Genomic DNA, 22,434 nt, shown 5'->3' with positions numbered 1-22,434 from the left:
GCAGCACAGCGTCTCTTCAACAACCTCCTGGGCTCTACCACATCAATCAAAAATTAACAGTGCAAGAGGTGAAGCCATGCAGTACTTACAGATACCCACCTGAAAAAAACGGGTGTCTTGTGGAACCCAAAACCACAACCAAGGCACTGCTTTGTTGCACTAACTGAAGCTCTTCATGGACTAGGTGTGTGCTCTGTGTTTGCTCACAGTGCTCGAGGGGAAAGGATCAGCAGCACGAGGACACAAAATGAAGGAAGGAAGCAGAAGGAGCAGCCAACAAGGCTGGGCACACCGTAGGAAAGGAGCACAGCGAGGCAAGGTGACACCAGAAGCACCCAAGGAACAAACAAGTGGTTTTACAAGCAAATAATGGAAGAGCATAAAGGTTTTCAATAAAAGGTAAGCTGCAGGAGGAGAAATATTGTGCTAGCTGGTGTCAGAACACAGAACAGTTCCCAAAAAAAACACTTCACACAGCCTGAAGAACAATCACATTGCAGATATTTTGTGAACAGAAGCAAGCAAGAACAACACAGCTTTTAGATTTTGCTTGGTCAGAAGCACACGTAGCATTTTTGAAGTAAAAACGGTACTTTTTGGTAAAGAGGGGGGGAGAAATAAGCACTTCAGCAAAGAAGGAAGGTCTCTTCTCAGCGAGGAGGGGTAAGAAACAAGATTTCTACAAGCTTACAAATGTTAATATTTAACCATTAAAATCCTGCACGTTTTCACAGAAAGATGGAAGACATTAAACGAAGGATGCAAGTTCCAAAAAGGGAACAGGATGAACAGCTGCCAACTCCCAGATGAAGTTACCTGGGGTGTTTCTGTATTCCTCTTGCAGGCTTTGTGAAAATCCATCTTCAGCAGGAGCAGTCTGCCACAATCGCTGCGCTGATGCCATCACATCTTCGTGAAGGAATCCTCGCTGCACTGTTCGGGCACGTCGTCACGCTAGCACCTTGGTAGGACTCAGCTCAAATTTTACTGAGGATATTACATACCGCTTTTATCTCAGTCACAGATAAATGACCGGCTCTCACCATGTATTTAGATGCATGTTACACCTCAGTAGTAGATGCCTGTGAAATTTCCCATACAAAAGTTGTCTTGAAACACAGAGATTTGCATTAAAACTTACTCAGGAGATCAGACACAGTCTATACAGAGTACACACCTGGGAGCCTACCAGGGAAAAGTAGACAAGGATTTGATGGCTGGAACTGAAACCTCAGTCCAAAGTAAGGTTCAAGGCAAAGGCTGTAACAACTGAACCGACTAGGAAGTCCAGCACTCCGTACACTGCAATTTTGCAGTATATGCATCCTTCTGTAGCCTAAATTATATATCCTCCTTATAACAGAACTTAAACCATCTTTTCCCTTCATTGTATGTACCAGAATAAGCACTCTTGGGATTTTCTGCCCTTAAGATTCATTAATTTCTCTCTAGACACCAAACTGCGAGTTAAACAAACGGTATCAATGCAAAAAAAAAAAAAAAAAGTCCCTGTAAAACCCTACAATCTTATCTGAAAGTGTTAGGGACAATAGAAACGTGTTTCCATATTCCTCAGTCCTCTGGCAGCAGCTCAAAAAGTTAAGTCCTGTTTACTTTCCTTAATGGAAAAGCACCACTCGCTCTCCCCCTAATGTCAGGACCAATCTCGCTGTGAGCACTGCACCACGTCGGGCTGAGGCAGCTGCACTTCGCCACGCTGCCATGCAGCGCAGGACATGGAGTCATTTAATAAACGGAAATTAATTTAGCTTTTTCTTTTTCATGTGGACACTTGGTGCATGCAGAGAGATTTATCCAGGAGTATCTAAAGCATTAGTTTTGTTTTAAAAGTGATGAAGGAAATATAGGGTTAAGAGCCCTAGCATTTTATATACTTTTCAAGATCCAAACCAAAAAGGAGAACTCATACCCAACTAAAATACAAGGCAAAGCTCCTACAAACACTTGCACAGAGCCAGGATTTCCTTACAAGACAGAAGTTTTCTCTGTATATTCACACGTGGAAATGTATAAAGAACATTTTAATATATAACTTTTTCATAAAGCACAGAATTCAAAGTTACTCCTAGTCTTTTATATGCATACAGCTAATCATGAAAACGGAGTGGAAGTAGGACTCAGCATCCCATGTTGCTCTCATGTGAGTAGCTAACTTGGCTAAATCCCTAGGCTCTTTGTAGAAAGTTAGCATAGAAGGTAACTTTCCCAGAACGTAACATAAAACACGCTTCTTGGGGCTGATTACAGAGAACCAAGAGGCTACAGGGCTAACTTGTCCAGCTGTATTTCTTTTAGTTCAACAGATAATATCACTATGCCACTCATAACTAAATACACAAGCCCCTTCTCTTCAGTCCTTGCTTGAATATTCTTGCACCAAAATGAAAAGAAACTTGAAGGAAATAGTAAAACTAAGAGAGTCCTCTGAAACTTCATCTAAATGTGATTTGTAACAGAAAAAAATCTTCATGCAGAGACTGCTGCTTTATGCAGGATTATCCTGGATTTAATCTTTTGCAAAACACCGTTACAACAAATCAAGTTTTGAAGGGTGTGATAGTTTTTTTTTTCCCTCCAATACTTCCTAAATGAGTCTTTATCTCATTCAGCTGCAGAGGAACAATCTGCTTAAAAAAAAAAAAAACACACCACAAACCTGCTCCACAGAGCAGTTACAAAGTACTGGCAATTCAAAACCTCAAGCCCAAATTTCAACGCAAGTTCACAAAATCTAAGTTTTCTTAAGGTAGGATTTATAACTTTATAAATCACGTTCCTCTCAAAAAAAAAAAAAAAAAGCTCATTTTACAAGAATTCTCGATTTTTACATTGAAAACAAAGGAAAAAATAATAGCTAAATAAAACCAGCAGTAAGAGCATCAGAATGATGACATTTCACATTTTTTTTCACTCCTCCAACTTGATACTCCTCAAAGCAAACACTGCTTGAACTGACAACATGGAGGCAAATTACCAACTGGGGCTTACGTCCCCTTTTCTTTAACCTGCAAATTTAACAGAATTAGGAAACAAGAGAAATGCAAGGAGTACAGTAGAGATGACTAATTATAGAAAATCTTATCAACTCAACTTCACATTTCATATGCCACCACCTTACTTTGCTTTAGAAGTTTTCCTTGACAAGGTGCTGGAGGGAGGGGCGCAGGTGTATGGTGTGACAACAAAACAGTTTTTATTAAGTGCTTTAGAAAACGAAGCTGATAACCTTGAGTCGTTCAAAAAAGAAAAAACAATCATTAAAAAAATGATTCCAGTCTATAAGCAGCAGCTTCAATGTTTGTGTAACCCAGAATACAAGTTTCATTAAGCATTTTACAAAGCAGTCCTGTTAAAAGAAGAGAAAGAAAGGCGCAGGATGAAGTAATTTGAGACAACCAGTTTTGTGAGAGCTTTAATGGCACAAAATGTTTATAAGCTACAACTTATACATGTACTGTAAACTGTATATAATGTTACAAAGTGCTAACTAATTTATGAAGAATGCATAATCACTTTGGCTCAGTTAACTCCAATATTTCAATAAATGTCAATTAAAAAATTTGAGTTTCTAATAATCTTCAGCTTTCACTTTTTAAAACTGTAAGTAAATATGTATTTACTGCAGTTAAGTTAGCCTGCTGCATTTTTAATGTGCGAGTTTATGCATTTTTTTCTTGATCCTATTTACAAATATCGTAGGCCAGTTTTCACTGTATGTAAGAAAAATGAAGCCTGCATTTTTTTTCCAAAACTGTAAACAGGTATAAAGCTTTTTAAACAACATTTATCTTAACAAAACCTCAACTATCAATAGTTGAAACCCCTTTTCAAATTATACAATCTGTTTCTGTTCATTGTAAAACTCAAAGTTGTAGACTTTCCTCCAAAGCTTATAGCAGGTATCAATAAATACTGCATCGTATCACAGCAAGTTACCGTGATCACGTATCCGTTCCTCGGCTGCAGTCTTTACAATTTTTCTTCATGGCTCCTTCAAATATTACAAACTATGTTGATACTCTAGCCACAAGCTTGCAAGATTAGCTATTAGATATTCTGAAGAATTATCCTCTTTTATTTTACAAAGGGGTATTTTTTGTTGATGAATAAGTTCTCCCTACTCGGTAAAAATCTATTTTCCCACTATTCCAATTTCCGTACAAAACAAGGTGCTGTAATTAGAACTGAAAGTGTTTCAGCCTTTCCCCTGTCCGCTCAGTTTTTCAGGACTGTAAAGTGATGTACTTGATCTAAAACACCCTCACCACGTCCCCCCTCTCTTCCCCACCTTTGGGCGAAACCCAGCATCCACCCTTGAAACGAATACCCAGTGGTAGGCCACTCGAGTGCCACGAGCATTGACAGCTACAAGAAAAAAGCAGATGTCTTCACCAGAATTGTTAGACTGCTCTTTTACCCTGGAAGCGTTCTCTAACAGCATTCAGAAGTAGAGAATCAAAATAAATACGGTTTAGCAGTGGATTTATGCTTAGCTTTTTTACTTCCTGGGAGCTACCTAAGCTCTTTTAAACCAAATCTCGGTTGGGATTTAGCTTCTACGTATCAACTGTTTCAAGCGATCACTGCTATATCAAATATTCAACTTTCTAAAATCTGCTGCAAGCAAACAATCACAGGTAGCTGTTCTCTTCCAACTAGCTGACTGCATTTGCTTAACGTTTTCTACAAGTCAGCCTCCTAAAGTTTTTATTTAAATGAGATTTTGCTAGTCTTAAAATTAGCATTGGTTCCCTAAATACTTAGTATTAAAGTCTATACCATAGGTTTTTTTTATATATTCATATATATATAAAAAAGGAGTATTCTATCCTTCAGAGTCATGCTACATGTTCTGAAATCCAATAAAATCTATTTAAGGACATGAACGTCCCAATGCTTTGTAACAATTTGGTACTAAAGCTTCACATTTTGAAAAGAAGTGTCACTGAAGGAGGACAAGGCTTAATGTTCCCTAAGATAAAAGTTCAACGACGTTAGTGAGAAGTCTAGCTAACATGAGACATCACGAGTGACTTTCAGATTCCATGTATCCCCAGAGGAGATTGTACAGTAAACAATGAGAGGAATATTGAAAACTCATTTGCAGAAGACATTTCAGAGCTTTACAACTTCTGAATCTTTACACACCTGCAAGATTGTCCCCCTTAGAGATAGGTCAAACGCTTTACCTTCCGAAACTGCCCTATGATCATAATTGTAAATGGTTCCACAACAAACAGAATCATATCCTTTTATACAAGAGTCTAAATACACCTACAGCTGTTGGGTTTTTCCTTAATTTTAAACTACGTTTAAAAGGAAAAATTCACATTTAAAATTTTCCCTTAAGAAAACAGGTAAGGAAAAGAAAAGCTTCTTCACATGCAAACAATGCAATTTTTTCTAATATCTTCTAGGCATCAGACAGGTTTCCTACAAGGAATAAGGAGCTGACTTCATAGAAAAGACAAGATTACAACAATTATCTAATATTAAAATACGCTGATGGAATAAGTTATCCTAGTTCAAAATTTACGCAGTCTTTGCCTCCTGCAAATTGAATCATGTTAGCCAATGTAAGGGGGGGTCAAATAAATTCCCCCAGAAGCTCATTTAACTATTTTTTATTGCCAGTAATTTCTTAGTTTGTTTCACAACCAGTTTGTTTTTCCAAAACAAAAGTCAATTTCACTCCAATCAGTAATTTTCCTCAAAGATACTTAGTTTTATCACTAGAATACAGTCAACATACCATGCACAACTGCAATTTAAGTCAGGTTGCACTAAGGAGGCAACAGCATCACCGAGAAAATTAAAACTTGCTGGTGGCATTTTGCATTGAGAGAAGCCCTTGCAACATATAGACAGTTGTAAACTCCGTTCAGCAACTCTGACGTGTCTTGCAGGCCAAGAGGCAAGGGAATGGGAAGAGAGAGGAAAAGAATGTGGATAGCGAAACACCTCAACAGAGTTCCAACACAATACTCAATTCCAGAGTTAGCAAAAACCTGGATATGTAAAGAAAGGGTGAAGTCAGGGTCATGCTTAAAATGGTCTCAAGTCAAATGTACTAAATGAGACAGAAACACCTTCACAGGTCACGTGGATTTCCAGGTTTTGCACTCCATCTTTCAATAAGTGCTGGCTGAAGGTGTGGTCAGTCGTTTCCCAATGTAGATGCTGAAATAGAAAGTATAAGGCATAGCGTATTTCACAGAAATACTCCCTGGCTTTGACACAGTCCTCATGCACCTAGCTACTGGGATCTGTCTTTCAAGCTTGATCAGATTCTTCCACAGACTTCACTTCTCGTCTTGTAAAATTGCTCATTCTGAGATTTTCAGACAAGCCTAAAAGGACTGATGTTACCTACACTCGGTGAAAACAGGTTCCTTCCAGTCCCAAGCTCATCTGAAAACCCCAGCCTGAAAGCTGTGTTGTCCATAGAGTACCTGACACAGGAGGCTCTTGAACTGCTGAGCAACACTCAGATTATTATTGCAAAACAAAGTATTGCCAATAGAAGGAAGAGGTGAGCTTTAACACGCTGCTGAGGATCTACACAAACACTGACCTCTACCAAATACATCCAGGCAACATCTAACACACTGCAGAAAGGTACAATTTTGCAATAGTACAAATGTTGTACAATACACTTTCATATATTCTATCCTCCTAATTCTCTCGATAGTTTACAGAAGCTTAGAGACGCATGAATCCCACCCCAGAAACAAACATGAAGCGAAGTAAAAACATATTTTGAGTACACGCCTCTGCCCCCTTTGCAGAATATGACAGATAAACATAAAGTTAGAACTTAAGCAAGCTCAGAGATTACATCAGATTACACAGGCACTGAAAACATTGCTGAGCAGAACAGCAGCCGATCTCCCAAGATACATCCAGTATTTCAGATATTTAAGTATTCAAAGTGCTGCAAAGTTTTCCTGCATTTCAAGGAAAAGAAAGCACCATAGTTTCTTGAGCAAGGTGCAACAATACTCTAGTTATTCTAGACAAAGCCCTTTTCAGCAAGCACCTGACATTCAAGTAAAGCAGAAAAGCAAAGCCAGATGCAAAAGTTGAAGTGAGAATTATGTTAATACTTACCCTAGTCCCAAAGCCAAAACGTGAGATATGAACAGAGATGGAATGAAAACCTTAAGAAATTCTGCAGAGAAAATGCCACCTTTTTTCATTGCTCCACTTTTTCTCATACTTAAAGACACTGAACGTTTAGGATGTCTGAAATGAAATTCCCTGAAAGAAGAGGGGGAGGAGAGAAAAATTAACACAATTTTTTTTGGTGTTTTTTCTTTTTTTTTTTTTGCACACAAATGATCTCTGTAGGAACTTTATTTTTTTTTAAAGTACAAAGAGCTAGAGATCAAAGCAAGAGATCCTTTACACAGAGTAAGGGATCAAAGAGAATAATAGGAGGTATTGTGGAGAGACCACTTACACAGACAGTATAGAGACAAAGGGAGCAGTAGCTGAAGAGAGAGGTAGGTCCGAGAGAGGGAATTTCAGGATGTGATTTGTTAGCAAGAGCCTCATTTTTTGTTCCAAACAGAGATACAGAAGTCTGCCAGATATAGACAGCATCCTCTATTTTAACAAAAATGCTTTGCATTCAAGGAGCTCAACGTTTCCCCTTCCGTGGATGAACATTACATATTTTACATAGAAAGAAAAAAAGGTACAGAGAATTTATGACACTTGCTCAACACTATTCCATTCATAAGCCCAAACTAAATCCCATGAATCCCAGCTCCAAGTGCCCAACTCTCCCAGTAATTGCAATTTTGTAAAGAAACCTTGTAATCAGCTTGCTGTGGATTTCTATTACTTTCAGGTAAAAGGTAATTTTGATGCTATTATGGTTCTCAAACTTCATTTTGACTTTTTGTAGACTCCCCAAAGAAATTATGTCTTTTTTCCTAGATGATATTATTTGGACAGCCAGAGTAATTGCATGTAAGTGAGACTCGTGATTCTTCTTTCACATAAAGGAATATTCATTAAAAAAATAACTCACTTGGGAGGAATGTTTTCAGGCCTACTCGACCAGTCTGACACCCAGTTAGCACTTTTCTTCAAGACTTCCAACTCTTTCTCTCCTTCTACTGCTTCTTCTTCAGACTGAAAATACACATTGGACAAGCCTTGTAACAGTCAGTTGGCTCCTCCTCATGGTGTTAAATTGAGAACAACAACAACAGCAGCAGTAAAATGATAAGCACCAAATGGCGGCACCTGATAAACAAGCAAGCATTCTTGGACTACCAATGATTTAGAAGAGATTTTATGCTAAAAGGAGTATCTGCAGCGGTCAGGATATCACTAATTTGGTTATTATAGCCAGGACCTCAACGTAGTAGGAAGTTGGTTTGTGGTTGTGTTGTTGGCTTTTTTTGTGGGGAGGGGTGGTGGTGATATTAATCCTAATCGTAGCAAACCAGCTTGATGCATTAAATAAAGTTTTTAGGAACGTGAAAAACTTTGATTTGATGGCATTTAATCGAAAGCATACAACATGTAGGTAAAGCACAAAGCCAAATAAAAACGTTTCCAAAACAATATTAGAAAGTTCTTTGAAGGTGTTATTTGAAATTTGGATTACATGCAACTAGTGGCTTCTACTGGGTGCGTCCCAGAAGCAGCAGGGAAAGCCAAGCACTCAGTGCAATTCTCTTGACCCAAGGAGTCAACATTACATCATTAGATACCAGAATTAGAAAAAAAAAATCTGCTAAGAAGGCCAGAGAATGCCATTTCCTTGGCTAGCACAAGATGACTTTGGTACAAACTCTTCTTCAGAGTTAAAACAATTTCCTGAGTGACCTTTAGTAAATTAAGATGCACCATTTACACTGAAGCGGGAATCAGACCAAAAACAGAAGCAATCCAATCCAAAAAAACAGCGATGGCAGATCTAACCAACACCTTCATGTGGCTAGCCCTCTGTAGGGCACAAGTGCAACAGGCCCACTGCTCTTAGACAAAATTAAATGCAAGGTTTCACTCGTCCAGGATTGCTTTTTATTTATAGTGCTGAAGGCAGCAAATTCCAGTAAATTGCCAAGCTAAGAGTTCAGCATTAGTCTCTCAGTTTGCCCGATGAGGATTACTCACTGTCATGTGAGCTGATTGATCCATACATCAATACACCAAACACCCTAAAATCTTGTGCAGGAATATAAACAATTCCAAAGCCAAAACAGGTTTGACACACAGAGCAGGAGCAGAGTGGTAAACAATAACATTGGTGCTACTAACCAGGGCATCTCCCAGCTTTAGAGATGGAGCCTCGTTTTTCCCTCCCTCCAAAGCTATTCATCTCTACAAGTCAAAATTGCAATTAATACAGCCTACAGTTTACCATCTCTGCCTGGTTGTTAAAAATAATTCATAAATCAGTTAAAAATAATTGTTCTGGAAGGTGTTTTTATTTAATAAAGTTTTATTCTGAAGGTGTTTTTATTTATAAAGTTTTATTCTGAAAACAATTTCTTAGAAGAAAATGTAATTTAGTTAAACTGACCTAAGCTTGAATGTACAAAAGCAGTTTACTACACATATTTACAGGGAAGTACTCCATGAAGTTCTTATTAAGGAAAAGACGGGGTAAAAATATGCAAGAACAAAGCACGAGACTAGTAAACAGCCTTACCCAAGTGACTAAAGAACACCTCCAAATTCTGAATACATAAGATTTCATTTGTTTTGCTGTACAGCACATAACAGCCAAGTTTAGAGTGAGAATGAAAAAAAAAATAATTACTAGAGAGCAGCAGTTTAACATATTTTTTATTCTGCCATGTAAAACACAAAAGATTTAAGACCTGCTAAAGTGACAGAGGTTGCTCTGCCCCTCAGGAACTCCTAATATTGACCTATATACAAACATGATCTATACACAATACTTACAACTTTAATATGAATAATTTAATTTATTTTAAGAGTTAATGAAGAAAATACCTGAGAACTACTGTCTTTACTTGTGTGCATTTCCACATCAAACGTTATCTGTCCATCATCTTGAGGTGAAGGGCTAAAGAAAAATTGATTTCATTATGTCACTTTTGTCACACCACAGTCAGCTAAAGAACAATTAGCATAAATAGCATCTCAGTTGAATCATTTCCACATGCACTTCTGCACACTACTCAGATGACTAACAGACTACACAACTCTGCATGTCACAATCACCAGAATAACAAAGTTTTCCAAGAGCCCTTAAAGCCCTTATCTTCTCCATTATTTATTTTTTTTAATTATCCTCTCTGTCTCAACAGGGTTGACTGCCATCCCACAGAAGCAAAAATAAGCATTGCCCAAAACTTCAACAGCTACACAAAAGATGCAGATCCCTTCCTTGCTTTAGGTAATGCTACTAGTATTGCAAATTAGCTTTATATCTATACAAGCTGCAACATTACGTATCAAAATACCTCTTAATGCTTGGCAAGAAGGCATTCTGCTTGTTAGCCTCATTGTGAATATTAAAAATTTGGTCATCTATTCAAAAGAAATTAATTACCTAATTATGTCAACCAAGGAAACAGTGCAGAATTTAAGTCAGGATCAATGTGAAATACTGTATGATGCAGCAACATGGGTCTCCCGTTACAACTCCTAAGGGCATCTTTGTAATTTAAGTAATTTAAGTTTTCATTAGAAGCAGCTACGTTAGAAGTAACCAAAAAGAACCCAGAACCCCACACTTAAATGTAACTTTTTGTTTAGAGAAAAAAAAAAAAAAAAAAAAAAGCAAAAAGGGGAAAAGAATTACCTAAAAGTTAACAACTGGAAAATTAAGTAAAGGAATACAATCTATCTTTACTCACTTAAAATGGGGAAAAAGCCTCTATGCTAGTAAGAGAAAAAAAAGTAGAAAAAAATATCTAGCAAACACTCCTGGTTGGACTGAATACTACTAAACTACTGGCAGTTAGTTTCGTATCAACATAGAAATGGTTATTTTAATAGAAAATAAACAGTTCTGTTTGAAATACTTGTATGGATCCTTTTCAAGCACTGTCTACTACAGTCAGTAATTAAATCAGGCCTAACAAATTTTAAATAGCTTTTATTTCTGATCACCCACTTATATAAGCTGCACAGTAGACATGACAGTTAGCAGTCATTTAGCAAATCCAAAGGAGGCATAAGCAGATGGACACCTAAAATTATATATAGAAACCGCTCACGGATCTCCAAAGCTGGCCCAAAACCTTTGAGGGAAAGGTATAATGAACAAATAAGAGCATCTTAATGCTCACATGAGTCTCATGGGTTATATTGTTAGGCGAAATTATTTTGCCTACACATGAAAAAACTGCAGGATATTGAAAGCAAGGCGTACAAATTCCAGAAATCCTTCTGCCAAGTCCAGTGATACATTTTATTACGCTTGGCTAAATATAAAGCATGCATACATTACATTATTACTAACGTGCCAGAAAAATTAATGCATTTCATACCCTGTATGATTTATGACAACGAGAAATTTAACTGCGGTGCAGATGTGAGCTCCCTGCTCCTAGAGCCCTTACCTTTCTGAAACACAACTTATTTTTCAAGGGAAATGACTTGTTTGATAGGCAAGAGAAAGCAAGCATGCTGAAGCATGACACTCCTGACCTGAGAACAAACTTTACCCCTCATTTAACAGCTACAGGAGAAAACCTGCAATGAGTTGTGTGCAGGATAGCAAGCGTTTCTTTACCTGTCACAGTGGGAACTACCTCTGGAGCTGCTCTGTCCTGATTCGTGCTGGGCGTCCAGAAGGATTTTTTCCATGTCTCCATTGTGGATGGAGGATGACGAGGGGACGTGTTCCAGGCCTCCGTTCTTCCCGTTGCCATTATCGTTGCTATTGCCGTTGCCGTTCATCTGCAACTCCACCCAGGAACCTGTCAGGCCAGCCAAACATCATTTCATTAAAAGCAGGGAAACTAAAACCCATCTTAAAGTTTATCAATGACACGCAGCAAAAAGGCCCAGGACCGTGGCGAATTCAGATAACATAGAGTGCTGGGAAGGAGCTCACAAACACGCCGAGGGCGAGGCGACGTGCTTCTTCCTGGCTCTGAAGGAACGCCCCCAAACCTGAGGCTGCTGCTTAGCACTGCAGCTACTCCTGGTGCCACCATTAATACTTTGACAGGCCAAATTTCTCTTTCTCTCCCTAGTTTGAGGCTTCCCTCCTCCCAGTATCACTTCATTACGTCAATCACTCCACCTCCCTGTTCTACGTTCCTTTTCCAATGAAGTTTTCACCCCCCAGCCCTCCTTCTATACAAGTCCCCCACCTGCGGTTTCATATTCTCCTGCACTTCCAATAGCTCTCATCTCCAAACCAGCCCCTGATTTAGTTGTATAAAAATCATGTAACACAAAAATATTTTAAAAATAAGAAAATCAGTCCCTGTTCTACTTTCTTGCCCTGATCTGATAGGAAAGCAGCCTCCTCTCCAGTGCCACCTGCCATCCACCCTACCCGGCTATAGCCTTCGGAGCTGGGTCACACAACTCCAACCAGCACAAGCTCAAGGTCAGCACAGCCCAAGTACCACGCTAACATCCACCTTGCAGCTGTTAGATGAAAAGACTTCACTACAAATAAGACAAAGTGAAGAACTGTGGGAAAACCAGAACCTTCACAGGTACTGAGTTGATTTCCATGCCATCGGTTCATCTCTTTTCGGCCCTTCTTTTCCCCTCCTTTTCTCAGCCAGCAAAGACCACGCAGCCTACCTGTTCAACAAGCTGAGATTTGGATTTATTTTTAATAACTATGGAATACCCAGGTGTGCGCTGAGATCGGACAAAAGAGAGCAGATGTTTTGGTCACTTAGGAGATGCTAACACAATTCACATTCTCTGTACTTAAGGTTGAGTATTTTTATTTTTCTTTTTTTCCATGACCTCACATTAATTTCACGGGCTGGCTGAGGCTGGAGGCACCCCTGGCTGCAGCAGGGCCACCCAGAGCGAGGTGCCTTGCCCAGGCGGCCTCTGCAGACCCCCACGGAGACCCCACGGCCTCCCCAGGCAGCCCCAGATTGCTCCCTGGCATTTAGACGAAGCCTCTCATGCTCCAGTTTGCCATTTAACGTGCTGATAAACTACAGGAGAAACGGTATTTGCCAGCACGTTGGGAAGGGACATGTTTTAATTCACATGTTTTGGAAATATTCTTATTATTCAATGCCCTGAGGGCTAAAGATAAAAGAGATCCCCACCCTTCTCTCTGCTCCAAATATTTAGATGTGTTCCCTACCCGACTGCAATTCCAGCCTTCTCTCTAAGGAGCACAACAAGCACCATTTGACCGTCCAACCTTCATTTATCGGAGCACGCCGAGCGCCTCAAACAGCCGACAGACTTCTTTCTGCAGTTACTGCTTCACTTACTGACTTGCACACTGCCTTTACCCGTGTTACAAAATTCTGACATTTAGCAACATTTTAAGGTTCTGTGTTGGAAAATATTTGCAGTTAGGACCTTCGGACATTTCATTTTGCCATGCAATATCGTTAGGGAAGCTAGGAGGGCTTTAAATGCTGTTTCTGCTCATCAATCAGAGTGTTAATAACCCTTCTACGTAACTCTGCATTTGATGCCCCCACCACCTCAAATATATCATCAGAAAAGAGCCACGAACACAACAAATGACTTGAAACACCATCAGCACGTTACGAAACATGGCCTCGTAATTCCACCATCTCAGAAGTTCCTGTACCCTCTCAGGGAGGTCACAGCATCTTCCCCAGCACAAACGCCGGTTCTGTTCCACACGGCACAGCATGTGGAGCAGAAATAATGCCTTCACGGTGGACAACCATCATTAGGGAGGGGAAAGATCTCCCATTTCTCAAAAGCACACTGTTTTCAGCGCAACAATTCTCATCATCGGTCAGATAATGGCCTCACACGTGTCACGACTCCTGGGGACTTCAACTGAGGCTGTCTGACAGTGAACGCTTCCAGCTCCTTTTAGTTTTGATGCCTTTCCTAAAGAAGTAACAATATTTAAGAACAAGAAAGCCTAGAGATATAAAAACAAGAGGTGAAACTATTTTTTTTTAAATACTTGCAAAGGTTCTGAATTTCAATACCAAGTTCCTGACTGTGGAATCTGGTATTGTGCCTCCACTTGTTCGTACAGCAACATTTTGGCTCTGGGAACTGTCCCAGTGACAGGGGAAGGAGCGTGCACCCTGATGTGTTCACCTATTTCCAGCTTGATTTTGTGAAGCCCAACCAGAGCTCCTCCTTAGTATCGATTGCTAACAAAGCCATTATGCTGATGGCCATGGAAGCATCATCCCCTTCGGAGTCCCGGTGGTTTAGAGCCTGGTTTCCCCAAGCTGCATTCACAAACAAGGAATTTAGGGCGTGCACAGAGCCTGCCTACAATCACACCAAGCACACCAGCTCCGCACCACATACTGGGCTTTCCAGATCCTCGTCAGCTGGGAAAGGCAGCCTTTGCTTTGACTAATCAGCACGAAACTGTATTATTGCAGATTTCTGCTGATTGCTGCTGTCTACATTTCAAATTCCAACCATTTCAAGAACCTGGCGAGGAAAGTAGGTTTGTCTTGTAGCTGTGCAGCGAGGGGCAGCACCTGCAGAAAGGCAGCTGGCAGCTGCTGGTCGAAGGCAGGCCAGAAAGGTGAAGGCTCTCCTAGAGCCACGCCGGAGCAGGGAGCATCTGTTGGGAATCCTAACGCTCAGGAACTGCAAAGATGCCTGATATTGAAACAGAGCAGAGTGATAAAACGTGAGAAGAACACAGGGCAAACGTGTGAGGAGAGCACTTCTTGTAACAGCAGTCACAGGCAGATGAAAGCCCAGGGGAAGGCGATCAGAACTGGCTGCAGCTACCAACCCTCCACGGTCCTTAACATCAGTGGGGATTTTATTTGTGCACGAAGATTACCCTGGACTGAGAGAATCTGCCCTTTATCTAACACATGTGACGGCCACGCTAGGAAGAACAGGCGAATTATCCGTGAGCAAAGAGCCCCAACGAGGCAGGCAGTAGTTTACATGACGAGCAGCACGTTCCCCATCTGACCTCACTTTTAATGAGTCCTAACACACACGGGGAAGCCTCATCTGGCACCGAGCGAAAACACGCTACGTCCTCCCAGGGGAATCACAACCGGTTTGTGAGCGGGAGCCGGCGAGCCCCAGGGGTTGGCAGCCCCCGGTTGGAGGGATCAGCACCTGCAGCAAAGCAGGGAGAGAAGAGAGAAGCTGCCCCAGCTCTTCTCTGGCTCCAAGTTCGTTATGGTAATCACCCACAGGAGAACGCTCAGCTCCACCACCTCTCCCATTTTACTGCCGAGCTGGAAATACGGCAGCACGGGGCGTTCTCAGGTGGGTGTTTAACTCAACTTCCCCAGTTTGCTTTTTCCTCCCTTCCCAAATCACGTACCGCACACTCTGGGAAAGAAAAAAAAATCCCAAACCTGGTTACAGGAACAGTATTTCACTCCAAAATTATTTGCCCAATGTCTAATGCTCACTATTCCATCAGGAATGGATGTATACTGACTGATTTTTTTGTAGTTAGCTATAAATTAAAGAAATTAACCTTTTTACATGCTTACTGTTTTTCTTATTTTAAGGATTTTGAAGAAGCTTAAAAGGTACCTGTGAAAAGGTGAAATATTTCTCCTAAATTTAGTGAGACAGCATTCAGATCATCTATATAATAGAAAAAACAACTAAATACTAGTTTTTGCTAGAAAATTCTTAAAAATATATATTTCCATTAGCCTTTTAACACAAAGTCTTTAGTTAACAAAAAGTATGCAATTCCATAAGGAGTTGCCATTCACACCCCAAATGTCTCCTCTTTTTTTCCTGGCAGACATCTCTAAAAACAATGAAATTTTTTTGTTGTCTAAGTAAGAAAAACATTAACAAAAATTTAGATTTTTGAACACTAACGCCACTTCCACAATTGCTTTTCTGAGATATTCAGGCAGATTTTCTTACTAAAACATAAATAAAGTCGGGTATCAGCTACACATTTGTCTTAAAAAAAAAAAAAAAAAAAAAAAAAAAAAGTCCCATTTGTGTAGGCAATTGGGCAAGACCCTAATGAAGTCAGCGGGTCTCCATGCGGGCGCAGGACTCCTCACGTACAAACAAGTCCTGGAGCAGGATTTAAGTAGGTCTTATGCAGCAGCATTAAGTCAGTTAATAGGCAAGTCCTCCTAAATCCTGTTGCAAAACTGCAGCATCAATAGGCTGTCATCTGGCATGCAGCCATCCTGCACACACAGGTTTCTCCTAAACAGAGAAATCCAACTGCTTTGGGAAGAAAATAAATCAGAAGTGTGACCTTACAACGTTCACTTCTACCTAAGTGGTGGAAATTCTAAGCAAAAGTAGCTGAAAGTGCAGGGGAGGGGCTGTCAGATTGTCCATGCAGTCTGAGATTTTACTTGGGGGTAGAAAGACTTTTTAAATAAAGATATGATACAAAATAGATAAATGTTGCATATATTTATATAGTTTTATGCATTTATTTATAAAAACATGGTTTAAAAATCCTTTCTGCATATAAAATTGTAGAAATAAAGATATTCCAAACTAGTAGCTCACAAGAAGCCTGAGCCACGATCAGTCTGAATAAACTCAGAACTAGCACTTCTACAACAAAGTGTGCCTTTAACAGAAAAAGAAAGCTGCTCAGATTCCCAAAACCGTAATTATTAACAAGTTCTCCATGACAGAGGTGGATGAGTTCCTGGCTAAGGTGGGATTGCTTTTTTGTCAATATGTAACAGAGCCTTATAATAATTAAAACGTAGGAAGCACCCAAAGCACGCGAGGTTGGGTTTGGGGTTTTTATTTTTATTTTCTCGTGAACCCGAAGGTCTCCTGCCCTTCAGTTCAAGCGCTGGGAGATCTCTGAATGGAAGGCCTCAAACACGCACGGACGGCACGCAGAACAAAATGAATAAGTGTCCGAACTCATTAGCCTGAGCAGGGTCACTGCAGCGCTTATATAATGGCAGAAAAAGCCCCTGGAACGCCGCGCATTGTGGAGCTGCTGCCCGCCTGAAAGCAGCGCTAAGCCCCCACGGAGCCCATGGGTGGCGTTTGTTTTGTTCGCCGAGCGCAGCCGACCAAATATTTCCTCTCATACCTTGTGCTCACCACCTCCAGTAATCACATTGATTTAGCTAAGCCCGTACGCGCTGACCCAGCAGCAAGATCCCCGTGGGCAGACCCAGCCCAGGCGCGCAGCTCCGCTCGCTGCTCCTACCTTCCCGCAGGTTACGTGTCCCACACAGCGAGCTCCCGCACCGACAGAAAACAAGATGGAAAGATCAAAATACAGGATCAAAGACGGCAATTTATGAACTGAGAATAAAGCACGGAGCTAGGCACTAGGCATGATGTAAATTTAGGACAGAAAATTGATGTTTCAGTGTGCCAATCGGCCTGAATAACTCGCTGTTAATTCCTGTTTTACTCAGGTGAGTGTTTTGTTGTGAAGTGTGCTCGTTATCACAAGGTGCAACGTTACCGTGGCACAATAACAGCCTTAACACACAGGCAGGGTTTATTCTTCTCTAGCCCAATTCCCATCAAGTCACAGGAGATTAATCAAGGCATTTTGTTGTCGGTTTGACTTCACTGTAAACCATGAAGCCAACAGCTAACCATTCACGCCATCTATCCACCCCTCCAACCGAGGCATCCTTAATAACTGGGAGCAAACGAACAGCCCCACTGAAGAGGCTGTTTCACATGCGTGAAAGGGAGCTGCCCGAAGCACCAGAGCCCACAGAAACCCCATAGATGTGCCCTGCCGGTGTCACCCTGGGAACAAAAGGATGCAGCAGAGCAGCTGACAGCGATGCCGGATATAGAGGAAAGGAGCTCACGTCAGTGCTATTGACTCAGCCCCTGAATAAACTCATTCCCACAGGCACGCTCCTCCCCCTGCCCTGCTGCAGCCCCAGCTCCACTGCCAGCCGCTGGGTAAACTCGGTGCGACCCCAGAGCTGCCCCTGCCGCCCCAAAACCTGCCCCTGCCACCCCAAAGCTGCTCCCTGCGATCGCTTCTTTACTGTGAGGGGGGCAGAGCACTGGGACAGGCTGCCCAGAGAGGCTGTGGGGTCTCCTCCTCTGGAGATATCTGAAACCCACCTGGGTGTCATCCTGCTCGAGGTGATCCTGCTCGGCAGGGGGTCGGACTAGGTGATCTCAAGTGTCCCTTCCCACCTTGGCCACTCTGGGATTCTGTGCCCCCAAACCCACCCCTGCGCCCCCAAACCTGTCTCTACACCCCAAATCCCCTCCTGAGTCTCCAAAACCTTCCATGCGACCCCAAAACCCCCCATGCGACCCCAAACCGACTCCTACGACCCCAAATCTCCTCCTGTGCCCCCAAACCCGCCCCTACAACCCCAAACCCTGTCCTCCGACCCCAACCCCCCTGCTGCCACCCCAACCCCCCCCATACGACCCCAAATCCCCTCCTACCACCCCAAACCCCCTCCTCCGACCCCAAACCCTTCCCCTATTTCCCCAACCCCCCCTCCCACCCCAAATCTCCTCCAAAGCCCCTCAGCTCTCTGGGGCCGCTCCCCCTCAGCTCCCTCCCCCCTCAGCCCCCAGCACCCCGAGCTCTCCCCTCAGCCCCCCCCACACCCCCCAACCCCACAGAACCCGGGCTCCCTGAGGCCCCGCATCCCCTCAGCGCCCCCTCCCCCAACACCCCTCACTCACTGTTGAGGCCCGGCTCGCTTCCTGGGCTGTTGTTGTTGTTGTTGCTGCCGGGCCGCGGCTCCTGAGGGCAGGACATGGCGGCGGCGGAGGGACGCGGGGCCGTTGGGGCTGGCGCGACGACACCACAGCGAGCACGGCCCGGCCCGGCCCGGCCCCGCCGCCCGCCCCCTGAGAGCCGCTGCGCATGCGCCCGACGCGCCCCGCGTCCCGCTCCCCCCCTCCCGCCTCACCCCGCGCATGCGCAGCTGGCGGAGGGGAGCGTGCGGGGCGGCATGGGGCTGGGGGCGGGGCTGGGGGCGGGGAGGGGAGGGAGGGAGGGGAGGGAAGATGGGGGAGGGTGTGAGGGGAGAGGAGGGATGTGAGGGAAAGGGAGGAGATGGAGGAGTGTGAGGGAAGAGAGAGCTGTAAGGGAAGAGGAGGAGATGGAGGGCTGGGAGGGGAGGGGACCCTGTGAGGAGGGGGAGGGCTGTGAGGGGACGAGAAGCCATGAGGGGAGGGAGGGGGGGGGGGGAGGTTGTGAGGGGAAGGGGCGCTGTGGGGAGGGATGGAGAGCTGTGAGGGGAAGGGAGGACTGTGAGGGGAGAGGAGGAGTGTGAGGGAAGAGAGAACTGTGAGGGAAGAAGAGGAGATGGAGGACTGTGAGGGGAGGGGGAGGACTGTGAAGGGAGGAGAAGCCATGAGGGGAGGGCAGATGGGAGGAGAGGTTGTGAGGAGAAGGGACGCTGTGGGGAGGGAAGGAGGGCTGTGAGGGGAAGGGAAAACTGTGAAGGAAGAGGAGAGGATGGAAGGCTGTGAGGGGAAGGGAGGACTGGGGAGGGGAGCCTGTTGAGGGCTGTGAGGGGAGAGGAGGCTGTGAAGGGAAAAGGCACTGTGAGGGGAAGGAAGGGGAATGAAGGGTGTGAGGGAATGGAGAGCTGTGAGGGGAAGGGGGGCAACGTGTGGATGGAGGGCTGTGAGAGGAGGCTGTGAGGGGAGAGAAGGAAGAAGAGGTCTGTGAAGGGGAGGCTGCAAGGGAGCCCCATCTGCCTGAGGGGGTCACAGAGACCCCCTGAGGGCTGCCCTGGCTCAAGTTATGCTTGCAGAGTGCAGCAGCAGCCTCCACAGCTCCACAGCTGGGTGCCCACCCAGGCTCCCAAAAAGTCTCCTCAGGAGAGGCTGCGGCAGTTGTGAGGTAACCCAGCTGTGAGGTAACCTGTCAAACCTGCACGGTGCAGGTGTGTGAGTCCCCAAAAACTTCCTTCCCCTCCCGTCCAGCTTCCTTTGGCCTCAAATCAGTTAAAGCCAGCTAAACCAGGAGGTCCAGGAAATACAGGCAAGGCTCCCTGAATGAAATAACCGTCTTTAAAAGTAAAACCTCTCTGAAGCGACAGCGCTCAGCAGCCAAATAAACTTTTCTGAGATCTAGCACAAGTCAGCAAAGTGCACAGCATTTTTATTTTTTTTAAATATTGGCAGGCGTTAAGGCAGAGATGGCACCTGTAGAACAAAACTGGAGCTGTTCTCAGCCAGGACTCGCAGAAATACAGCTATAAAAAGTGAAAATACTGCTTTGCGTGCCACAGCCTCCTTTCAGTATGAAAATGAGAGACAACCTCAGGCTATTGATGCACCTGCTGCTGTACTGAGAATGGGAAGAAGTGAATTTCTAAGGAAAAGATTTGAAAATGCAATGAAATACAGATGCAAACCTCTACCTCACCCTGCTGAGGTTTCTTCAGTCACACAAGAGTAGCTTCTGTACCGATTATGTATTCTAAGCTTCTGTGAAATGATCAGACATAGAAAGGTTGTACATCACTTAGTTTTCAAGATAAATCAATGTTATCTTGAAAATCAGGCACATCAATTCGTCAAGGCAGAGTGAGCTTCCATAGATATTCTGTACTGAAGGTAACAGAACCTTTCCTAGGATTCTTCAGTTTCTAATCTTTTTTATTGTCATCCTCCTGCAAAAAGATCCAGAGACTAACTTCAGCACGGACGATGATTTAATTTGCCTTTTCTTCTCAAGAAATCAGTTTTACAAACTTCATTCCATTGGACATTGTTTACACTTCAGGGTATGTTCTGAGGCCTAGAATCTTGGTGGAGCTCAGTAACAGCCCCATCCCACACAAAAACACGCCAGCATTTCCCTTCCCAACATCACAAACCCATCCCACTGGCAGCATGAAAATAAAAGGAAGGGGAGGTGTCACTGTTTTTGTGTTTGTTTTTGTTTTTTGTAACTTTACTCATGCTAGGAGTTTGGTATCAGTACTGCCTTCAGACTGAAATTAAGTCACACAAACCCATTTCTGTTCATGTATTTTTATCTCCCTATTACACATGCAAAAACAAATCACTTGTCTGAACTTTTTCAACCACGTATTTGCAATTGCCACAGTTACGTCAGACTAGATTATTAGATTATTTTTTAATCTTTTGTTCATCAGAAGACGAACTATGCTAACAAGCATCCAAACGTTGACATGTGGAGATTTGAAATTCCCCTCAGGTAACGCTGACCCTCCTCACAAAATTGACTGTGTACACTTCTTGACTGTAGCAAACATCTGATCTCATGGAAAATCTGGATGTTACTTGGATATCATTGGAACAGAATTAGTTCTATGTAGTGAGAAGGTGACGATAATTCAGATAGCTTGAGAAAACCTCTGTTTACAGGTAGAAGGCCACAGAGGCATTCTAGATTGAGACAGAACCCTGAGCTACTCACAATTCTGAATAGGAAACCTGTCGAGGGAGCCCCATCCTGCTTTGCAATCCTACCGGTCACGGACTAGCATCACGCGTACTTGTCGTCTCCATCATTCAGGAAGCATCTGCCGTAATACCTGTGGCATGAATATTTATCAGCAAAGTGGGACTATTAAAGTTTCTGAGTCAGAAATAAATTAATCAAGATTATAGCGTGAGTCAATGCGGAGCCAGAAATAGCATTCAGAAGTCCTGACTTTCAGCCCTGTTCTCTAACCACTACACAGGTTCCTTAAGGCAGTTGAATGATGTAATTAATGTTTGTAAAGTAATTTGAATCCTTGGATGGAAAATGCTATGACAATAGCTAGGTTGGAGAGACAGAAAGCCACATGATAATGGAAGAGAAACAATGGCTGTAAATTCCTGCGAAAGGCCTCTCGTACCAAAGAGCAATAAAAAGTTTTTTCTTACAGAAAGTTGGTTCAAGTCAAACATGTCACAAGCCACCTGATTTATCTCCATGAGCTGAGCTAAGCTAATTGCACAATTTTATGCTTGTGGCTTCAGTGTTCTACCTCTTGGAAGCAATTTAAGGAAAGGATGATCTAAAATCTAACCAGCAGCTGGTTTTAGTTCCTTCTGTGCCCAAAGCCTGAAAAAATGTTAACTTGTTGGTAAAGTGAATGCTACCCCTCCGTATGAATATCCTGGGTATAGAAAACCTAAATTCTTCTTTACTTTTGGTTTTTGATCCTAAGGCTTAGAGTTAAGCAGCAAGTTTGTAACAGCAAGGGGGGCACCCAGCTGCCAGGCATCACACCGGCGGACAGCAGGCAAACACAATGGGAGGCTTCGTCCTGTGGGACAACCAAGGCAGCTTTCTTTCCGCTGGAGGTAGCAGTAAGTACTGGAAATGCTTTCTTGATATTTTGTATTTAG

General features: G+C 43.0%; 1 protein-coding gene across 1 annotated transcript; it reads right to left on the bottom strand.

The window, feature by feature from the left end:
• Positions 1–3,420: 3,420 nt before the first annotated feature.
• BNIP3L (BCL2 interacting protein 3 like) lies at positions 3,421–19,000 on the bottom strand. Its single transcript, XM_038166830.2, has 6 exons — positions 18,793–19,000; positions 11,753–11,939; positions 10,003–10,075; positions 8,060–8,163; positions 7,132–7,281; positions 3,421–6,201 (listed from the first exon to the last, which is right to left on the bottom strand). Exons 1-6 carry the CDS (start codon positions 18,866–18,868, stop codon positions 6,153–6,155), a joined length of 639 nt encoding a protein of 212 aa, XP_038022758.1. The 5' UTR covers positions 18,869–19,000; the 3' UTR covers positions 3,421–6,152.
• Between the last annotated feature and the right edge of the window lie 3,434 nt (positions 19,001–22,434).

Source organism: Anas platyrhynchos, chromosome 23, assembly GCF_047663525.1.
Source record: "Anas platyrhynchos isolate ZD024472 breed Pekin duck chromosome 23, IASCAAS_PekinDuck_T2T, whole genome shotgun sequence".
Taxonomy (NCBI): Eukaryota; Metazoa; Chordata; class Aves; order Anseriformes; family Anatidae; genus Anas; species Anas platyrhynchos.
The sequence above is the reverse complement of the archived record's forward strand: the minus strand, read 5'-3'. Positions and strand labels throughout refer to the sequence as shown.

Coding starts and splice junctions, on each gene's coding strand:
- BNIP3L (XM_038166830.2), bottom strand. CDS start 18,868: ATGTCCTGCCCTCAGGAGCCGCGGCCCGGCAGCAACAACAACAACAAC. Junction 11,940..18,792: donor AAGCGAGCCGGGCCTCAACA/GTGAGTGAGGGG, acceptor CTGGCCTGACAG/GTTCCTGGGTGGAGTTGCAG. Junction 10,076..11,752: donor GGTAGTTCCCACTGTGACAG/GTAAAGAAACGC, acceptor ATTTTTCTTTAG/CCCTTCACCTCAAGATGATG.